This window comes from Oncorhynchus mykiss, chromosome 13, assembly GCF_057628025.1.
Source record: "Oncorhynchus mykiss isolate SJ-2025 chromosome 13, ASM5762802v1, whole genome shotgun sequence".
In the NCBI taxonomy this organism is placed as follows: domain Eukaryota; kingdom Metazoa; phylum Chordata; class Actinopteri; order Salmoniformes; family Salmonidae; genus Oncorhynchus; species Oncorhynchus mykiss.
The window spans coordinates 33,439,848-33,462,519 of record NC_143034.1 but is presented as its reverse complement, the minus strand read 5'-3'; the positions used below and the strand labels follow the sequence as shown (position 1 = coordinate 33,462,519).

Genomic DNA, 22,672 nt, shown 5'->3' with positions numbered 1-22,672 from the left:
AGCCTAAAACCCCAAACAGCAAGCAATGCAGGTGTAGAAGCACGGTGGCTAGGAAAAACTCCCTAGAAAGGCCAAAACCTAGGAAGAAACCTAGAGAGGAACCAGGCTATGTGGGGTGGCCAGTCCTCTTCTGGCTGTGCCGGATGGAGATTACAACAGAACATGGCCAAGATGTTCAAATGTTCATAAATGACCAGCATGGTCAAATAATAATAATCACAGGCAGAACAGTTGAAACTGGAGCAGCAGCACGGCCATGTGGACTGGGGACAGCAAGGAGTCATCATGTCAGGTAGTCCTGAGGCATGATCCTAGGGCTCAGGTCCTCCGAGAGAGAGAAAGAAAGAGAGAATTAGAGAGAGCATACTTAAATTCACACAGGACACCGGATAGGACAGGAGAAGTACTCCAGATATAACAAACTGACCCTAGCCCCCCGACACATAAACCACTGCAGCATAAATACTGGAGGCTGAGAAAGGAGGGGTCAGGAGACACTGTGGCCCCATCCAATGACACCCCCGGACAGGGCCAAACAGGAAGGATATAACCCCACCCACTTTGCCAAAGCACAGCCCCCACACCACTAGAGGGATTTCTTCAACCACCAACTTACCATCTTGAGACAAGGCCGAGTATAGCCCACAAAGATCTCCACCACGGCACAACCCAAAGGGGGGCGCCAACCCAGACAGGAAGATCACATCAGTGACTCAACCCACTCAAGTGACGCACCCCTCCTAGCGACGGTATGAAAGAGCCCTAGTAAGCCAGTGACTCAGCCCCTGTAATAGGGTTAGAGGCAGAGAATCCCAGTGGAAAGAGGGGAACCGGCCAGGCAGAGACAGCAAGGGCCGTTCGTTGCTCCAGAGCCTTTCCGTTCACCTTCACACTTCTGGGCCAGGCTACACTCAATCATATGACCCACTGAAGAGATGAGTCTTCAGTAAAGACTTAAAGGTTGAGACCGAGTTAACGTCTCTCACATGGGTAGGCAGACCATTCCATAAAAATGGAGCTCTATAGGAGAAAGCCCTGCCTCCAGCTGTTTGCTTAGAAATTCTAGGGACAATTAGGAGGCCTGCGTCTTGTGACCGTAGCATACGTGTAGGTATGTACGGCAGGACCAAATCAGAGGGATAGGTAGGGACAAGCCCATGTAATGCTTTGTAGGTTAGCAGTAAAACCTTGAAATCAGCCCTCGCCTTGACAGGAAGCCAGTGTAGGGAGGCTAGCACTGGAGTAATATGATCAAATTGTTTGGTTCTAGTCAGGATTCTAGCAGCCGCATTTAGCACTAACTGAAGTTTATTTAGTGCTTTATCCATGTAGCCAGAAAGTAGAGCATTGCAGTAGTCTAACCTAGAAGTGACAAAAGCATGGATTAATTTTTCTGCATCATTTTTGGACTCTCCATGGAGCTTTCAGAATAGAGGCCACTTCCTGGTTGAATTCTGTCACAGACAATATTTTGACAGTTTTGGAAACTTTAGAGTGTTTCCTATCCTAATCTGACAATTATATGCATATTCTAGATTCTGCGCCTGAGAAATAGGCAGTTAAATTTGGGTACGTTTTTCATCCAATAACGGCCTAGGAACAGTGGCTTAGCTGCCGGTTCAGGGGCAGAACAACAGATTTTTATTGTACCTTGTCATCTTGGGGATTTGAACTTGCAACCTTTCGGTTACTAGTCCAACACTCTAACCACTAGGCTACTCTGCCGCCCCAGGCTACCCTGCCACCCCATAATCAATGCGGTGCCTGTTAATTTATCATCGAATCACAGCCTACTTCAACTTTGCCAAACAGGTGATGATTTAACAAAAGTGCATTTGCTATAAAAGCACAATTGTTGCACAAATGTACCTAACCATAAACATCAATGCCTTTCTTAAAATCAATACACAGATGTATATATTTCTTAAACCTGCATATGTAGTTAAAAGAAATGCATGTTAGCAGGCAATATTAACTAGAGAAATTGTCACTTCTCCTGCGTTCAGTGCAAGCAGAGTCAGGTTATATGCAAAAGTTTGGGCTGCCTGGCTCGTTGCGAACTGTGTGAAGACCATTTCTTCCTAACAAAGACCGTAATTCATTTGCCAGAATTTTACATAATTATGACATAACATTGAAAGTTGTACAATGTAACAGTAATATTTAGACTTAGGGTTGCCAATCATTAGATAAAATACGTAAAGGTTCCATATTTCACTGAAAGAATAAACGTTTTGTTTTCGAAATGATAGTTTCTGGATTTGAACATATAAATGATCAAAGGCTCGTATTTCTGTGTGTTTATTATATTATAATTAAGTCTATGATTTGATATTTGATAGAGCAGTCTGACTGAGTGGTGGTAGGCAGCAGGCTCGTAAGCATTCATTCAAACAGCACTTTACTGCGTTTGCAAGCAGCTCTTAGCAATGCTTGAAGCACAGTGCTGTTTATGACTTCAAGCCTATCAACTCCCAAGATTATGCTGGAAATACTAAAGTGCCTATAAGAACATCCAATAATCACAGGTATATGAAATACAAATGGTATAGAGAGAGATAGTTGACACGTCATAATGCCTATAATAATGACAACCTAAAACTTCATAACTGGGAATATTGAAGACTCATGTTAAAAGGAACTACCAGCTTTCATATGTTCTCATGTTCTGAGCAAGGAACTTAAACGTTAGCTTTTAGTTTCTTCTCCAACACTGTTATTTTTTCATTATTTAAACCAAATTGAACATAATTTATTTGAGACAAAAATATATATTTTTTAATGTATTATATTAAGTTAAAAGTTTATTCAGTATTGTTGTAATTGTCATTATTAAGTATCTATATTTAATAATGACAATATATATGATATATATATATATATATATATATATAATATAAAAAATTGCTTTTTTTCTCCAATAATCGGTATTGGGGTTGAAAAATCATAAGCGGTTGACCGCTACCCAAAACGGCTGTTTTTATTTTTTGGTCTTTGTAAAGACCAAAAAAATCCCGAAAACTTGCCATTGAGAGTAATCCTCTCCACTGCAAAAAGGCAGTGATTGTTGTTAAAGAGGTAGAGACAATCGTGAGTTTCTCCTCGCTCTAAACTTCATTGAGGATTTGTTTGAGAGGGAAATTAAAAGTAATGTTTAATCACAGAGCTACAAGTTATCCATTCATAAACACTTCCTGACATTAGCATAGAGATGGTAGGCTAAACAAATAGGCCCGTGTTGACCACAGTCAAGTGGAGCACAGAGTATGTATCGTTTTAAGCTGTGTGTTATTGTGCTAAATGCTTTCATATCTGTATATCGCAATCACGTTACAAATTTATATGAACATTAAATAACCCTGAAACAACACTTGATAATTAAACTCCTCCTCAGACTGACAGTCCCTCACAGTGGGAAGTGTATCAGCGTTTCCCTGCAGAGGCCCAGTGTTTTCTGTCATTCATTAACAGGCATTCTGCTCATCTGATGGTGGTTAAAGTGGAACTGACAGCATTTTAACTACTTTTACAGACATGAAACAAACAGACAATCATAATAGTGAAATCCCTAGTTTATGCTACAAAACCGACTTCATAAGAGGTTTTTAAAAATAAGTTGTATTTGATTCAAAATACTATGATGTACAGTAAGGGAAAGGAAATGGAAAGAGAAAGGGGGATACCTGGTCAGTTGTACAACTGAATGCCTTCAACTGAAGATGGATGCAATTAAAAGCATTATTACTATAATTCACCAATGCATTTCTTGGTAGTACAACAAATATTGCTATCACGTTGTAAATCACAGCTGGCCTTGTACATTGTTTGCTTCCTCCACCCATTCGCGATGCACTGAAACCGTTTGAGAGGGTTTATCTAATGTTCCCTCGTTAGATTTGAGCTCATTTCGCTCTGGCTAGCATTAGTTATTGATCTTGTTGTTGTTGATGTACATAGGCAACTGAGGGAGAGAGCGTATCTTTTCATGGTTGTTTGATCAATAGGACTGTGAAGTTCCCAAATGTAAGTGGACTCACGTGATATTTACATATTTGCAGAAATCCATTCAGGTGTATTTTGTGGCTTTTGGCGAATGCGTTCAAATTATCTAAAGTTGCGATTTTAAAAAGTGTCATATTGTTCCTGTGGGTGTATATGAACCGATTTTAATAAGATTTCATGTTGCTAAAATGCTGTCAGTTCCACTTTAAGTTCTGATCTCTTAATGCTATTTGCACCGTTAAATTGACATGGATCCCTGTCCCCTCCCCCCTCATCCTACGCTTCCTCCCCACACACACCACAGGAGGGGAGTCATTAACACCCCTCGCTAAGGCCAAACGGCTTCCATTTGCGCCCGTCAGACGGAGAAAGAGGGGAATTCGTATACGACCGCATTAGAGGAGAGAAGAACATAAATCCTGTAGTGACACATTAAAGGTGCTACTGTAGAAATAGAAAGGAGAGAGGGAGAAAAAGAGGGAGAAAAGAGCAAGAGAGAGAGTGAAGAGAGAGACAGATGTTCACATTCAATGTGCTTTCAACTTGGAGTTGGATATAACACCTACTCTGACAATTAATTGTTTTACTTTTCTTATGTAAAAATATCTTCAATATAATTGTTTCTCAAGCAATTTCATTTGAGTTGCTATGGTACAGTTAAACTTTAGAGGAAGCTTCCTAAATTGCTAGCCTAAATTGAGGCTTTGTACAGTAGGAAATGCTCTGTACAAGAAAACTGAAAACTATTTTTTTGTATTTATGGTGTATAGTGCATTCTTTTGTGAATTTCCTTTCAGCATTTCAAGGACTTCCAACATATGTTACACAGTTCAATAAAAACATGTGGCTTCTAAGGGAGAAAGGAAGAGGGAAAGAAAAAGACCCACGAGTCCAAGAGAAAGAGACAGAAAGACAGAGAAAGAGAATCAGCGGTCAAGGCATGGGTTGGGTGCTGACGCATGTAAGAGCCCTCATTGAAAACTGCTACACAGGAATAGCGGCGTCCATTCGTCAGAACATTACTCATAAACCATGACTCATCAAATGAAGGGCCCTCTGTCTCGGATCATTACCTTAATGAAGGCGCGTGAAGCCAACACCATCATTTGACTCCCGTGCATAAGCTTGGTGCGCTCAGCTAGCTGTTACGTGCAATTAGGTGGTCTAGGAGTGCTCAGACTGGCTGAGGTGAAAGGGAGGACCGGGCTTCCTGGTTATGGCTGACGTCTGATAGAATAACTTAATATAATTAATTTTATGAATGAACCCAGCTGCTATGAGTCTGAAAGCTACAGTTGTTAACATGCAGGGACAATGGCTATCAAGAGCTGGCTGGTGTGTGTGTGTGCGTGTAACAATGGATATCAAGACACAGCTGATGTGTGTGTTCAGCTCATGAGGTCCATTTCCACGTCACACCTTACATTTTACTAGTGTCAAATTTGTTCTGAGATTGCACACCGCTCTACTCCGGGTAGAAAGTATGTAGCCCCAAGGCACAGTTCTGTGATCTGTTCACCGTGCCAACGTTCAACATTAAACATTACTCTACAGCAATCAGTTTAAGCAGTATGTCTCTTTGAGGTCACATTAGCTCAGTAAGCTCCTAATGGGCCTAACCCTAGCAGAGAGGCCATGACAGTAAAGGGATGACCTATGTACACAGTTTGACTTTTCCCTTTGCAGTTCACAAGGCAAAGAATTCGGAGCATCTTCCACTATACAACATGTCTACCAGCTACTGCATGTATCAATCCACAAACCGGGTCTTAAATACAGTTGGCATCTTATATTCACACAAGTCACAATCAACACAACATGGGCTATTCATTATGGTTTTGTTATTGCACTGCGGATACCAAAGGAAGGTCAAACTAAACAAAAGGTCTGCAGATTGTTTCAAAAAAAAAAAAAAATTCAACGATATTCTTACAAGGGCCAGATGTAAAAAAGGTTAATTGCAGGGGGGCCGCGGACAGTTTCCACATGCGATTATTCTTTGGATGAACAGTATAAAAAAAAAGCAACGCACACACACCAATAAAGCACTTTTCTTCAAATTAAATGTTGATAAAAGTAATTAGGAAAGAAGTGGAGAGTGCTCAACCAATGAGAGTCGAGGTGCAACCGAAACATTTGATCATCATTGAAAAGGAAAAGGCACAACGAGCACCCACCATTTTTATTTTATTTAAATAACTATTAAAAGCTTTTTAACTAAAAGTAATTCGGTCATTTTAAAATCATCTGAAAGCTAAGTATCTCAAATCCGGTAATGCCAAATTCCAATCTGAAGGAAGTATGCTTTGAATTAATTTCCCTCACACTCCCTTTCAACTAGTCCTTGTGAGCATCAGAAAGGAAAATAGAAAGCATGTACAGGTTCCTGAGAGTCGTAGCTTTCAGGAATGGGGTCATATGTTTTTGTAACTTAAACCGTTCAAACGCTAGAGCCAAATTCATATGAAGAAAAAATAATCAACATGCCACATAGGCGCTAGAAGCCACACAACAGATAACCACAATAGTGCTTGTCATTTTGAAACAGAACATAAGAAAAAAAAAATGTTTCACCTTTATTTAACCAGGTAGGCCAGCTGAGAACAAGTTCTCATTTACAACTGCCATGCAGTATACAGCCAGAAGTATACAGAATGGTGTTGTCTGCGTAGAGGTGGATCAGAGTATCAACAGCAGCAAGATCAACATCATTGATGTATACAGAAAAAAGAGTTGCCCGAGAATTGAACCCTGTGGCACCCTCATAGAGACTGCCAGAGGTCCTGACACACTGAACTCTGTCTGAGAAGTAGTTGGTGAACCAGGCGAGGCAGTCATAGGATAGATATAGGTCTGTAACAGTTTGGGTCCAGAGTGTCTCCCCCTTTGAAGAAGAGGATGACTGCGGCAGCTTTCCAATCTTTGGGGATCTCAGATGATACAAAAGAGAGGTTGAACAGGCTAGTTATAGGGGTTGCAACAATTGCGGGGGATAATTTTAGAAAGAGAGGGTCCAGATTGTCTAGCCCAGCTGATTTGCAGGGGTCCAGATTTTGCAGCTCTTTCAGGACATCAGCTATCTGAATTTGTGTAAAGGAGAAATGGGGAGGCTTGGGCAAGTTGCTGTGAGGGGTGCAGAGCTGTTTACCGGTGTAGGGGTAGCCAGGTGGAAAGCATGGCCAGCCATAGAAAAATTGTTATTGAAAATCCTGATTATCGTAGATTTATCGGTGGTGACAGTGTTTCCTAGCTGGGAGGAGGTGCTCTTATTCTCCATGGACTTTACAGTGTATCAGAACTTTTTGGAGTTTGTGCTACAGGATGCAAATTTCTGTTTGAAAAAATTTGCTTTTGCTTTCCTAACTGCCTGTGTATATTGGATATTGGTTCCTAACTTCCCTGAAAAGTTGCATATCACAGGGGCTATTCGATGCTAATGCAATACGCCACAGGATGTTTTTGTGCTGGTCAAGGGCAGTCAGGTCTGGAGTGAACCAAGGGCTATATCTGTTCTTGGTTCAACATTTTTAAGAATGTGGCATGCTTATTTAAGATGGTGAGGAAACCACTTTTAAAGAATAACCAGGCATCCTCTACTTATGGAATGAGGTCAATATCCTTCCAGGATACCTGGGCCAGGTCGATTTGAAAGGCCTGCTCGCTGAAGTGTTTTAGGGAGCATTTGACAGTGATGAGGGGTGGTCGTTTGACCGCGGACCTATTACGGACGCAGGATCGCTGAGATCCTGGTTGAAGACAGCAGCCGTGTATTTAGAGGGTAGGTTGGTCATCATGATATCTATGAGGGTACCTGTGTTTACTGATTTAAGGTTGTACCTGGTAGGTTCCATGATAATTTGTGTGAGATTGAGGGCATCTAGTTTAGATTGAAGGACGGCAGGGGTGTTAAGCATATGGGGGCGGCACGGTAGCCTAGTGGTTAGAGCGTTGGACTAGTAACCGGAAGGTTGCAAGTTCAAATCCCCGAGCTGACAAGGTACAAATCTGTTGTTCTGCCCTGAACAGGCAGTTAACCCACTGTTCCTAGGCCGTCATTGAAAATAAGAATTTGTTCTTAACTAGTAAAATAAAGGTAAAATAAAAAAATCCCAGTTTAGGTCACCTAACAGTACAAACTCTGAAGATAAATGGGGGGTAATTAATTCACATATGGTGTCCAGGGCACAGCTGGGTGCTGAGGGCGGCAACAGTGGGAGACATATTTATGGAAAGGTGGATTCTTAAAAGTAGAAGTTCGAACTGTTTGGGCACAGACCTGGATAGCATGACAGAACTCTGCAGGCTGTCTCTGCAGTAGATTGCAACTCCACCCCTTTGGCATTTCTATATTTTTTTGTTTAGATTTTGGAGGGGATTTTTTTTGCAGATCTTTTATTCATGTTCAAAATTAATCAAAGGGCCAGTCAAAATGAATAAACGGTCTGGATCTGGCCCGCGGGCCCTCAGTTGAATAGCCCTGCTTTATGTCTACCATGTTCAATTTAGCTTTTGAGGATACAATATATACTAAGCAAAAATATAAACGCAACATGTAAAGTGTTGGTCCTATGTTTCATGAGCAGAAACGAAAAATCCCAGACATTTTCCTTACATACAAAATGCTTATTTCTCTCAAATTTTGTGCACACATTTGTTTTACATCCCTGTTAGTGAGCATTTCTCCTTTGACAAGATAATCTATTTACCTGACTGACAGCTGTGGCATATCAAAAAGCTGATTAATTAAACAGCATGATAATTACACAAAATGTGCAGTTTTGTCTCACAGCACAATGCCATAGATGTCTCAAGTTTTGTTGGAGCGTGCAATTGGCATGCTGACTGCAGGAATATCCACCAGAGCTGTTGCCAGAAAATTGAATGTTAATTTCTCTACCGTAAACTGTTTCCAATGTCGTTTTAGAGAACTTGGCAATACGTCCAACCGGCCTCACAACCTCACAACCACGTGTAACCATGCCAGCCCAGGACCCTCCATAACCGGCTTCTTCACTTGCGGGATCATCTGAGGAGGGGTGCCGAGGAGTATTTTTGTCTGTAATAAAGCAATTGTTTGGTAAAAACTCATTCTGATTGATGGGGCCTGGCTCCCCAGTGGGTATTTTTGGCCTGGCTGCCAAGTGGATGTGCCTATGACCTCCAAGGCCCACCCATGGCTGCACCCCTGCCCATAGATTAATGCCTAATTTATTTATTTCAATTGACTGATTTCTTTATATGAACTGTAACTCAGTAAAGTCCTTGAAATTGTTGCATGTTGTGCTTATATTTTTGTTCAGTATAATTTATTGTCCATTTACATGGAAATTCAGCACACAAATACACAAATGTAACACACTATATTACATGCAGCACGGAAAACTGGAACGTTAGCATAAAAGTTGAAAATTAAACCTTTAAGAGCACCGAACTAACACAGTTAACACAACATATAGCAACACAATTAGGGTAGCACTATCTGTGCATTATAAGGCATTGTAATAGCCTATCATCATCTCCTATAGATAGCCTACCGTTTGGGATAGGAGGCAGCATTTTCATGTTTGGATGAAAAGCGTGCCCAGAGTAAACTGCCTGCTACTCAGTCCCAGTTGCTAATATATGCATATCATTAGTAGATTTGTAAAGGAAACACTCTGAAGTTTCTAAAACTGTTTGAATGATGTCTATGAGTATAACAGGATTTTTCTCAGGCGAAAACCTGAGAAAAATCCAACCAGGAAGTGGGAAATCTGAGATTTGTAGTTTTTCAAGTCTTGGACTATCGAAAACACAGTGTCTATGGGGTCAAATTGGACTTCCTAAGGCTTCCACTAGATGTCACAGTCTTTAGAACCTTGTTTCAGGCTTCTACTGTGAAGGAGGGGGGAATGAGGGCTGAATTAGTCAGTGGTCTGGCAGAGTGCCATGAACTCGTGACACACGTTCACGTGAGAGTTAGCTCGAGTTCAATTGCATTTCTGAAGACAAAGGAATTCTCCGGTTGGAACATTATTGAAGATTTATGATAAAAACATCCTAAAGATTGATTCTATACTTCGTTTGACATGTTTCTACGGACTGTTTTGACTTTTTGTCTGCTCGTGCGTCATGAATTTGGATTACTGGGCTGAATGCGCTAACAACAAGAAGGTATTTGGACATAAAGATTAACTTTATCGAACAAATCAAACATTTACTGTGGAACTGGGATTCCTGGGAGTGCATTCTGATGAAGATCATCAAAGATAAGTGAATATTTATAATTTTATTTCTGACTTCTGTTGACTCCAACATGGCAGATATATGTTTGGGTTGTTTTGGTCTCTGAGCGCCGATTATTGCATGGTTTGCTTTTTCCGTAAAGTTGTAAAAAAATCTGACACAGCGGTTGCATTAACTTCATATGGCTGCAGGGGCAGTATTGAGTAGCTTGGATGAAAAGGTGCCCATTGTAAACGGCCAGCTCCTCAGTCTCAGTTGCTAATATGCATATTATTATTAGTCTTGGATAGAAAACACTCAAGTTTCCAAAACTGTCAAAAATATTGTCTGTGAGTATAACAGAACTGATATTGCAGGCGGAACCCTGAGAAAAATCAAAGCAGGAGGTGTCTTCTATTTTGAAAACTCCATGTTCCATAGCATCCCTTTGCTCCATTTAAAGGGATATGAACCAGATTCCTTTTCCTATCGCTTCCTCAAGGTGTCAACAGTCTTCAGACATAGTTTCAGGCTTTTATTTTGAAAAATGAGCCAGAACGATAACATTGCGTCAAGTGGTCACATGAGTTTTGCTTGCGCAACAGAATTTGGACAGCCATTGTTTTCCCCTCTCCTACTGTGAAAGACATTTGCGGTTGATATATTATCGATTATATATTTTAAAAACAACCTGAGGATTGATTATAAAAAACATTTGACATGTTTCTGTGGACATAATGGAAACTATTTGGAAATTTCATCTGCGTTGTCGTGACCGCTCTTTCCTGTGGATTTCTGAACATAACGCGACAAACAAACGGAGGTATTTTGGATATAAAAAATCATCTTTATGGAACAAACGGAACATTTGTTGTGTAACTGGGAGTCTTGTGAGTGAAAACATCCGAAGATCATCAAAGGTAAATGATTCATTTGATTGCTTTTCTGATTTTCGTGACCGAGCTACCTGATGCTAAGTGTACTTAATGTTTTATCGTGCGACCGATAAATTTACACAAATGCTTGGATTGCTTTCGCTGTAATTTCCAAATCTGACATGACAGGTGGATTAACAAAAGGCTAAACTGTGTTTTCCTATATTGCTCTTGTGATTTCATGAATATAAATATTTATGGTAATATTTCTTGTATGTAGCGCTATGCTATTCAGCGGTTGTTGATGACACTTATCCCGATAGGGGGATTGCAGCCATAACAGGTTAAGGAGAAGTATATCTTTAATTCTGTGAATAACAGTTGTATCTTTTATCAATGTTTATTATGAGTATTTCTGTAAATTGATGTGGCTCTCTGCAAAATCACCAGATGTTTTGGAAGCAAAACATTAACTGAACGTAACTCGCCAATGTAAACTGAGATTTTTGGATATAAATATGGACTTTATTGAACAAAACATACATGTATTGTGTAACATGATGTCCAATGATTGTCATCGGATGAAGATCATCAAAGGTTAGTAATTCATTTTATCTATATTTCTGCTTTTTGTGACTCCTCTCTTTGGCTGGAAAAATGGCTGTGTGTTTTTGTGACTTGGCTCTGACCTAACATAATCATATGTTGTGCTTTCACTGTAAAGACTTTTTGAAATCGGACACGATGGGTAGATTAACAAGAAGTTTATCTTTCATTTGGTGTATTGCACTTGTTAATGTTTGAAATGTACATATTTCTAAAAAATATTTTTGAATTTCACGTGCTGCCTTTTCAGCGGAATGTTGTGAGGGGTGCCGCTAGCGGAACCCCTAGCCGTTAATCTATACTGTACTCTGTACTCTATATCATCTTTATGTAATACATGTATCACTAGCCACTTTAACTATGCCACTTTGTTTACATACTCATCTCATATGTATATACTGCACTCAATACCATCTACTGTATCTTGCCTATGCCGCTCTGTACCATCACTCATTCATATATCTTTATGTACATATTCTTTATCCCCTTACACTTGTGTCTATAAGGTAGTAGTTTTGGAATCGTTAGCTAGATTACTTGTTGGTTATTACTGCTTTGTCGGAACTAGAAGCACAAGCATTTCGCTACACTCGCATTAACATCTGCTAACCATGTGTATGTGACAAATAACATTTGATTTGATTTGATTTAATCTAAAAAAATATTGGCAGCCTTAATATTTTTTTTAGATTGAAGCATTTACTTTGAAATACATTTTCTAAAGGTGAAAAGTACACAGACTATTTTAGTACCAAGCCATCGTGAATTTAAGATGCCTAAAATAATTTTGTCCATAAGAAATGTAGGTCTAATTGATCTGATATCATTGATTTGACTCAGTCACTGAAACAACGTATTTAGACTATCTAGACAAGTAAAAGCCTAATTTATTGCAAGCGCTCTCATTTTCAGCACCTTGGACAGCGGTTTTAGGCTACATGGGAGTCCTTCTCTGCAGTCGCTGACTTGCTCTCAATTTGACGGCAGCGCGTCCCTGTAAAACGTGTAGGCTGGCTACTCGACTAATATTTTTCATTATACACCGGGCTTTATTAAATTGAGTTAATCATGTAGTAAATGAAACCCACAACAACTTGTGCTTAGCCTACAACTTCACCCAAATACAATAACACACGGACGTTTCCTTAGTTGCAAATCAAATTCCTCGAGGACAAAACAACATAGCTCAAGTCAGAAACAACAAGTGATTTCCCCCCGCAGGGTATCAACCTCGGGGTATAATTGGTATTAGCTAAATACACGTCATCCCTCTCAGACAACACACTGTGCGCCGAAGAATATTTTTAGACTGGATTTAGAGAAAGAGGAGCCGGTCAAGTGTTTTCTCAGAGGAAGCACCTTTGTGTCTTAGCAAGTAGAGAGCGCGCAGCTCCGTGTATGTCTCGGCAGCTGGAACGTTCGGACAACAAAATGTCAGCCAATAATGCTTTTCAAGTGGCTAACATTCCATGGAGGAATAACAATTTTACCATGTCGAATAAAGACCAACCTTTCTCGGATCAAGGGGAGACCATTATAGGAGTATACCTGCTGGTGCTAGGTGGGAGAACTTGCTTATGTAGTTGTTGGAATGTAATTTCGTTTTTAAAATGTAGCTTTGCTTTTATGATGCAAATACTTTATTTAGTTTTGCTTTCATGGCAAAACAATCTGGAAATATGTCACTAATGGCTAGTTACTACTTCATAATTGTTATTTTATTACCTAAACCTTAGTGTAGGATGAATGACAGTAGTTTTTACTAATTTACAACAACAAAAAAGAATCATGAGAGTAGTCTACATTTATCTTGTTCTTTTTTTTACTCTACCATATTTTGATATCGCAATAAACAACGATTGGATGAAGAGTTCGATTGCACTGCAGAATACAAATCACCAATAACAGAAACCGTTGTTAATGCAGTTGTTTTACTACTGTTACTGTCAGTGTAGTGTATGGGCAACGGTTAGTGGGTTTGGTGCTATAAGTAGCCCAGGACAAAGATGGGTGACTCCTGCAACCATTCAGATCCTGTCTAAACCGTGGAAATCGTCAATCAAGAAAGAATGGCAGCCAGCTAATCTGACGTTCTTTAAGAGAGGGCAGAAAGACGTGTAATTTACCTGTTAATTGGTGCAAATGTATTTGCATTTATTTAATTTGATCCTGATTTTTGAAATCAATAGTGTGACTGTCATTTTATTTACAGGATAGGTAGCCTACCTATCCTGTAAATAAAATGACAGTCACACTATTGATTTAAAAAATCAGGATCAAATTAAATAAATGCAAATACATACAGTGCCTTGCGAAAGTATTCGGCCCCCTTGAACTTTGCGACCTTTTGCCACATTTCAGGCTTCAAACATAAAGATATAAAACTGTATTTTTTTGTGAAGAATCAACAACAAGTGGGACACAATCATGAAGTGGAACGACATTTATTGGATATTTCAAACTTTTTTGACAAATCAAAAACTGAAAAATTGGGCGTGCAAAATTATTCAGCCCCCTTAAGTTAATACTTTGTAGCGCCACCTTTTGCTGCGATTACAGCTGTAAGTCGCTTGGGGTATGTCTCTATCAGTTTTGCACATCGAGAGACTGAAAATTTTCCCCATTCCTCCTTGCAAAACAGCTCGAGCTCAGTGAGGTTGGATGGAGAGCATTTGTGAACAGCAGTTTTCAGTTCTTTCCACAGATTCTCGATTGGATTCAGGTCTGGACTTTGACTTGGCCATTCTAACACCTGGATATGTTTATTTTTGAACCATTCCATTGTAGATTTTGCTTTATGTTTTGGATCATTGTCTTGTTGGAAGACAAATCTCCGTCCCAGTCTCAGGTCTTTTGCAGACTCCATCAGGTTTTCTTCCAGAATGGTCCTGTATTTGGCTCCATCCATCTTCCCATCAATTTTAACCATCTTCCCTGTCTCTGCTGAAGAAAAGCAGGCCCAAACCATGATGCTGCCACCACCATGTTTGACAGTGGGGATGGTGTGTTCAGGGTGATGAGCTGTGTTGCTTTTACGCCAAACATAACGTTTTGCATTGTTGCCAAAAAGTTCAATTTTGGTTTCATCTGACCAGAGCACCTTCTTCCACATGTTTGGTGTGTCTCCCAGGTGGCTTGTGGCAAACTTTAAACGACACTTTTTATGGATATCTTTAAGAAATGGCTTTCTTCTTGCCACTCTTCCATAAAGGCCAGATTTGTGCAATATACGACTGATTGTTGTCCTATGGACAGAGTCTCCCACCTCAGCTGTAGATCTCTGCAGTTCATCCAGAGTGATCATGGACCTCTTGGCTGCATCTCTGATCAGTCTTCTCCTTGTATGAGCTGAAAGTTTAGAGGGACGGCCAGGTCTTGGTAGATTTGCAGTGGTCTGATACTCCTTCCATTTCAATATTATCGCTTGCACAGTGCTCCTTGGGATGTTTAAAGCTTGGGAAATCTTTTTGTATCCAAATCCAGATTTAAACTTCTTCACAACAGTATCTTGGACCTGCCTGGTGTGTTCCTTGTTCTTCATGATGCTCTCTGCGCTTTTAACGGACCTCTGAGACTATCACAGTGCAGGTGCATTGATACGGAGACTTGATTACACACAGGTGGATTGTATTTATCATCATTAGTCATTTAGGTCAACATTGGATCATTCAGAGATCCTCACTGAACTTCTGGAGAGAGTTACAGCTGCACTGAAAGTAAAGGGGCTGAATAATTTTGCACGCCCAATTTTTCAGTTTTTGATTTGTTAAAAAAGTTACAGTTTTATATCTTTATGTTTGAAGCCTGAAATGTGGCAAAAGGTCGCAAAGTTCAAGGGGGCCGAATACTTTCGCAAGGCACTGTACCTACTATTAGCCCTAAAGGGAATTTCATGAAGGAAGGTTTATGCTAATTTTAGTATTTGAATATGCAGTGTTTGAAGAGAGGTCAGTAGGGTTAAAATCACAGATGAGGCACTTTGTCACATCAATGCATCATGCTGCTTTATGAGCTGCATTTTGTATGGTGTGACTACAATTCCATTACATTTCACAAAACGGACAAGGCCTTTGCTCATAGGCACTTTGGGACCCACTGGTAATAGATGTGGTGAGTTTCCCTCTATGTAATGTTTTTAGCTCCTGGAAAAGAGCTATATAAAGCCAATCAGTTAGCATGTCAATGTTTTATTTCCTCATCAGGTTGGCTATCGTGGTTTGGCAACAGTATTGTGATCTTCGTCCTGTACAAGCAGCGTGCGTCGCTGCAGCCCACGGACTATCTCACCTTTAACCTGGCCATCTCTGATGCCAGTATTTCCGTCTTCGGCTACTCCCGAGGGATCCTGGAGATCTTCAATGTGTTCCGGGACAACGGATACCTGGTTACCTCGATCTGGACATGTCAGGTAGGCAATGAGGGTATCTGGTTCTAGGGGGAAAAGTTGTTTTGAGAATTGAGATGCTTCAAATTTGTATTGTATGTGAATGGTAATGTGTTGCATCTGTAGCATGTGCCATCCTACTGCAGGATCTTATACTATACTCACTCACTGCAATACTCACAAGACACAGGCATTACCGCCATCCCATAAAACATGGCATGATTGGACAGGACTTTAGTAGTTCAGGTCTCCTGGAAGGTGATGTCACTGTGAGATGCTAACTTCGCCATCCTCTACACAAATGTCAAATACACAAACAAGACAACTTACCTTTACGATTTGCAAAAACACTGCTCTATGGCTTAGTTCCTATTGCCAGTTCTTTATCATTTCCTGCTAATTGCCTAGTTAAGAATATCAATGGTCCACTCCAAATGGAGACTAAGTAAAAATAACACAATGAATAAAGCATAGAAATGTGTTGCAACAGATCATTATATTCACTACACTACAATGGTTCTTTGGGGGGGATGGTCCTTTCTATAATTAGCTTGGTTACGAATAGAATATTAACAATGGGTGCTTCGGACAGTTGATCATTCATTCAATAAAAAAGAAGCGTGTTGGCACATTCATCACTTTAAGTGATGATGATGAGTTACCTGGAAGAAGCGAGAGGGTGGTTTTACAAGGTGTCACAAAGGCATTATATTGCTAACTACAGCACAGGAGAAAAGGTCTGTAGGCTTTACCTGAAGTGATATAATTTTAACACTATCTTAGGGGGGAATAAGAATGCTTTTGCCACACCAACAGCCAAACATAGATGGATGGTTAAGGTTTGGTACATGCTTATAGCATTTGGTTAAAGAGGAAGCGTGATTTGCACAAGGGCTAATATCAATCAATTTACCACATGGGTTTTTGTTTTAGTGCATAATGTGAGAAAATGCCACCTTAAAAAAAATGAATGCAATGTCTGTGAAATTACAAAGTTATCCCTGTTCTATTTTTATCAAACTTGTTAACACAACAACAGTGTGTGTGTGTTTTAATGTTAGTTACAGTTATTTCCCCAAGCAGGTGTTGCTGCTTGTTTGGGACAAACCGTAGTTGAATAATGTCCAACTAACACTGAACAAGAATCTTTTCATTCACTATTGGCCAATGCTAAAAACAATAAGAAAATATCCAAATGAAAACGAACTAAGAGGAGAGACAGAAATGATTTTTAAAAAGACTGAGATAAAAAAATATATATATATATTAAGTAATAGGGCAGAGAGGACAGATGAGGAGAGTTTCTTCTGATAAAGAAAAGTGGTCCTGAGGTCAGCAGACATTGAATGCTTGATTATAGAATGGCTGGGTCAGAGTAAGGTGAGAGAGTTGTCAAAGATGAGATTCCGGACTATAGGATAAGTGTACCTATTAAGCCCACCAAAATCTTAAGTTTAGACATTTCTAAAATCTACGTGCCCTAATTGTTGTAAGAAAAGTGGAGATTAATATGAAAGATGAATCTCTCATGTGAAATTGTATGACTTGATTAATACCGTTTGTTAATATAAGAGAAAAATGTTTGATAAAATATGTGGAAAGTCCGGACTGGGTTTAATGGGTACTAAATGTACCCTTTAAACCCATGGGTGTTCCAAATAAGCCCACCTCTAAAAGAATCCATTTAAATTGATTTCCTAATGCTGAAAAACTTACAAACTGATATGTCTTATGTAAACTTAAATGATAGTAATCTCCCCTAAAGTTATTCAAATCAACTGATCATTACTATTCATCATGGGTGTAGCACTCATAAAAGTGGGTGTCCAATAGTATCCGCAGAGAACAATGTGTGCCCAGGCTTTTGTTCATGCCAACCGGTACACACCTGATTCGACTAATCAACTAATCATAGACTTCAACCAAGACTTGATAAATTGAGTTAGTAATACTGCTTGGTTAGAAAAAAAACATGCACCCTCACCGGCCATCTGTGGATAAGACGCCATGCACAAAGACCATAATACAAACAACTTTTAATGAATTACCTGAAAGCTGGTTCACATTTGCTGTAGTCTTATTCTTGTTCGTTAGTTCAACTTGTCTTCCTAAAGCCTGTGTGAAGACAGTTTCAAATTCCCCTCTCTACTGTTATATTAAAAGGTACATGTGGTGAACCCAAATATAGAAAAACCTGGATGAATGAAGGACAATATGACAAAAAAAACTTCAATAAAAGTACTTGTTTTGGGGTGTGTACTTTTATTGAAGTATTTGAATTGTTATTTGTAAAAGCCAAATCTACCAAATTGTATTTGAGAGTATTTCCAAATACTTTCCAAGTGTATTTCCAAATACATTAAAATATTAAACTACTTGCCTTTTCAAATAAAACATATCTGAATACTTACTTCAAATGTATGTAAAAGGAATTTAGATATTTGAAATAGCATTTGAACCCAGGTCTGTTTCCAATCATGGAGAAACCCCATTTGCAGAAAATGCTATGTTGCTTGAAGCATCCCACCAGGTGTTTTTTCAAATTATGGTCCAAGATTTTTCCTCCAATAGACATATGCATGGTCCTCCAAAGTGTATCTGACCGTGAGGCAAAAGTGAATGGGGCTTGGATGTAAATATATTAGATTAGATTAAGTAATCTGATCAGTCAAAGTACATTGGCTCCTGTCTCTACTAGGAAGATAAATTGTAAGTTCATTTGGTAGAAGCTGTTGATCTTGATCAGACATACTCACCACTGCTGACCATAGCTGTGATGGACTGATCTTTAACTCCATTCAATGTAGCTAGATCAGCTCTTCTGTGTTCTGGCAATATAAGTGTTCATCCTGGTGAACTGAAAACTGAACAACCAGGAGAAGGATTTGGCAAAGTAGAGAGGAGCCCTAATGTGTGAGCTGAGCACAAAATCAGTAATTGGTTAATGATGGATTTGTTAAGTATGTAAACCCAAACAACTATTCAACAGCAGGGAACTTGTTCTCAACTTGATCTTCTGAGTGATTGGAGTCCTTCAACTTCTGCAAGTGGATGTCTGTTTTTTTTCTACTGTATTTGTTTTGAGATTCTCTTCCCTACACCTTCCCCCTCTAAGCATCCCTAACAGTATTGTTGGTCTTTCCCAGGTGGACGGCTTCTTCACCTTGGTCTTCGGCCTCAGCAGCATCAATACTTTGACTGTCATCAGTGTCACAAGATACATCAAGGGATGCCATCCGAGTAAAGGTAAGACACTGTGACACGACCTTAACCTTTAATGGTCATCTCAATAATTCCAATAAAGTTGGAAGAAAAATGGCTAGATGTTCTGGTCAGATACAATGTTCTTGTGGGAGCCTTTCTTTGAACTTTGAACTCTTTTCCTTTACCTAGCTCACTGCATAACCAACACAACCACAGGCATGTGCCTAATATTCATCTGGTTGGGGGCTGTGTTCTGGTCGGGAGCGCCCCTTCTGGGCTGGGGGAGTTACACGGGTGAGATAAACATGGCTAGTAATCATGTGACATGCTATTTGATACAGGGGCACTTACTTGTGTTAGGTTCTTGTAACATTCTGGTTGGGCAACATTTTCAAGATTTGCATGTGCACAATGACGACAAAACAAGAATAGCACTAAAGCAAGTTGCTATCTAAAATGTTAGTAGAAGACAATCTTTAAACAAGAACTGACCACATTTTGACATATGTGGACCTTTTTTCACACTTACCCTGAGTTTTTAAAGGGCCAAAATAGAGGAAATTTTTACATTTTAAACTATCTTCACCTGAACAAATATTTTTTTAAATGCCAACAAAGAAACACATGAAGGTAAAAAAAAAGGGTGTTTCTCAAACTCCTCCTTCTTTTAGATCGTGGTTATGGAACGTGTGAAATCGACTGGGCCAAAGCCAACTACTCCACCGTCTACAAGTCCTACATCGTCTCCATCCTCATCTTCTGCTTCTTCGTCCCCGTGCTGGTCATGCTCTTCACCTACGTGTCCATCATCAACACAGTGAAGAGAGGCAACGCCATGGCCGCTGAGGGAGACCTGACCGAAAGGCAGAGAAAGATTGAAAGGGACGTCACTATTGTGAGTAGGATTCAAATCAAATCAACGTTTATTGGTCATGTGCAAAAGATTTGCAGGTGTTATCAGCAGGTGCAGCGAAATGCTTATGTTACTAGCTCCAAGAGTGCAGTAGAATGTCCCACAAATGGCCTCCCGAGTGGAGCAGTGGTCCTAAGCACTGCATCGCAGTGCTAGCTGTGCCACTAGAGATCCTGGTTCGAGTCCAGGCTCTGTCGCAGCAGGCCGCGACCACGAGACCCACAATTGGCCCGGCGGCGCACAATTGGCCCAGCATCGTCTGGGTTAAGGGACGGTTTGGCCGACAGGGATGTTCTTGTCCCTTCGTGCACTAGTGACTCCTGTGGCGGGCTGGACGCAATGCAGTGTTTCCTCCGACACATTGGTGCTTCCGGGTTAAGTGGTCATCGCAGTCATTGTGTCAAGAAGCAGTGCAGCTTGGCTGGGTTGTGTTTCGGAGGACGTATGGCTCTCAACCTTTGCCCGAGTCCGTACGGGAGTTGCAGCGATGGGACAAGACTGTAACTATCAACTGGGTACTACGCAATTGGGGAGGAAAAAGGTGTAAAAATAAATATATTAAAAAAATTAAAAAGAATGTCTCGCAGATACAATTCAAAAATCTAAACAAGAAAACAAGAAATCAAGAAATGAGTGAGTCCAATAAACAATCCAGAGTAGATATTAGATATTATATTAGAGTGAGCATGTGTCAGAGTCCAAAAAAATTGCAGATGTACAAACAATACTACATATAGACCAAGCGTTAAACGATGGGTATGACGGTCATCCTAACTTTTGTTTTCTCCCAGGTATCCATAGTCATCTGCACAGCATTCATCCTGGCATGGTCGCCGTACGCCGTGGTCTCCATGTGGTCGGCCTGTGGCTTCCACGTACCCAGCCTCACCAGCATCTTCACCCGCCTCTTTGCCAAGTCGGCCAGCTTCTACAACCCGCTCATCTACTTCGGCCTCAGCTCCAAGTTCCGCAAGGACGTCGCCATCTTGCTGCCCTGCACTGGCGACGGCAAGGACACGGTCAAGCTCAAGCGTTTTAAGCCGAAAGGCGATGCTCACCAGGGCTCTGGAAGAGGCAATGGACTCAAAGCACCTCCTCATCACCCGAAGGAGATGAAGTATGCCCCTGGAAATCCGTATCCGCTCACGGCGATTAAGGCGTCCTCAAGCCCAGATTCGGGAGTGGGGAGCCACCCCTGTACTCCTCCTCCTCCCGCCAACAAGGAGATGTTCTTTATCGAAGTGCCCCATCTGTCTGATGCGCCAGAGTGGGAATGCGACAGACTCTAAGAACAATACGTTTGTTTTTTTGTGTTACTTTTTTATTTAAAAACACATGGGAATTTACTTAAATTGACTTTGATTCGTGTAAGTATGTACACCTGTTGATCAATTTGTTATTTTCTTAATGAATTGTGTTTATACTTGTGAATAAAACTTTCTATTCAAAGGGAACAAGTTGAAAGATGTTTGCAATATCAATCAATACTCATTCTGTCACTCTTAAAATAAATTCCAGTCCAACATAATAATTCAACCCCATTAGCAAACATAGGAGAAGACATGACAGAAATGTAAGTGTGTTTCTTATGAAAATGCTCTGAGATGCTCAGCTCACACATAGGCGACTTTGCTTGAGGCAGGCACGTCTTCATGGGCTGACTTGTTTTCATCCAAAAATGATCTTTCTCTTCCCCCCTCATTCCAAAGAACTCCACACAAACCAACTTTACCTCAGATAGGACATGTACCATAAGAAACAGTTGAAGTGAATTAAAGTGCCATTAAACTTTGATAGGCTACAATAATAAGCTACAATACCCAAAGAGAACTCTACTAATAGAAAAAAAAAGCGGATACTTCTAAAGCCCCTACTACGCTCACGCGTGGGACACCTATCGGTTTAGAACGAAGCAATCCATTCCACTCGCGCAATCTACTATCAAAGGCGACTGACTGCAAGGTTGATTGTGCCGACGAGGAAGTTGTAGACTGCTTTATTAAGGAGTCTAAATCAAGTCGGACGTTGGAAACAGGGAGAAAGATAAACAAATAATTGAAAGGGTCTTTGATACTCCACAGGACAACAGGTTGGCAGATTTAATTTTTGTTTTCTTTATCGTCATGCTTCCTTCAACTTATTTCATGATGCATCATATGGGGATGATTTCTGTATTTTCCTTTAAGGAGCCTACCGTTACTCCTTAAGGTCCAAGGACCTTGTACACTGCACTAAAATATAATCACTACATAGAACAATTTATACAATTATACTGAGTTACAGTTCATATAAGGAAATCAGTCTATTGAAATTAATAAATTAGGCCTTAATCTATTGATTTCACGTGACTGGGAATACAGATATGCATCTGTTGGTCACAGATAACTTTAAAAAAGGTAGGGGCGTGGATCAGAAAACCAGTCAGTATCTGGTGTGACCACGATTTGCCTCATGCAACGCATTTCCTTCTCATAGAGTTGATCA

The 22,672-nt window shown here is 40.2% G+C and overlaps 1 protein-coding gene across 1 annotated transcript; it reads left to right on the top strand.

Annotated features, from left to right (window-relative positions):
• Positions 1-13,085: 13,085 nt before the first annotated feature.
• On the top strand, positions 13,086-21,642 carry LOC110487524 (opsin-5-like). Its single transcript, XM_021559442.3, has 6 exons — positions 13,086-13,248; positions 15,890-16,095; positions 19,218-19,317; positions 19,465-19,569; positions 19,947-20,170; positions 20,980-21,642. Exons 1-6 carry the CDS (start codon positions 13,086-13,088, stop codon positions 21,475-21,477), a joined length of 1,296 nt encoding a protein of 431 aa, XP_021415117.3. The 3' UTR covers positions 21,478-21,642.
• The last annotated feature ends 1,030 nt before the right edge of the window (positions 21,643-22,672 follow it).

Coding starts and splice junctions, on each gene's coding strand:
- LOC110487524 (XM_021559442.3), top strand. CDS start 13,086: ATGTCTCGGCAGCTGGAACGTTCGGACAACAAAATGTCAGCCAATAAT. Junction 13,249..15,889: donor AGTATACCTGCTGGTGCTAG/GTGGGAGAACTT, acceptor TTTCCTCATCAG/GTTGGCTATCGTGGTTTGGC. Junction 20,171..20,979: donor TTGAAAGGGACGTCACTATT/GTGAGTAGGATT, acceptor GTTTTCTCCCAG/GTATCCATAGTCATCTGCAC.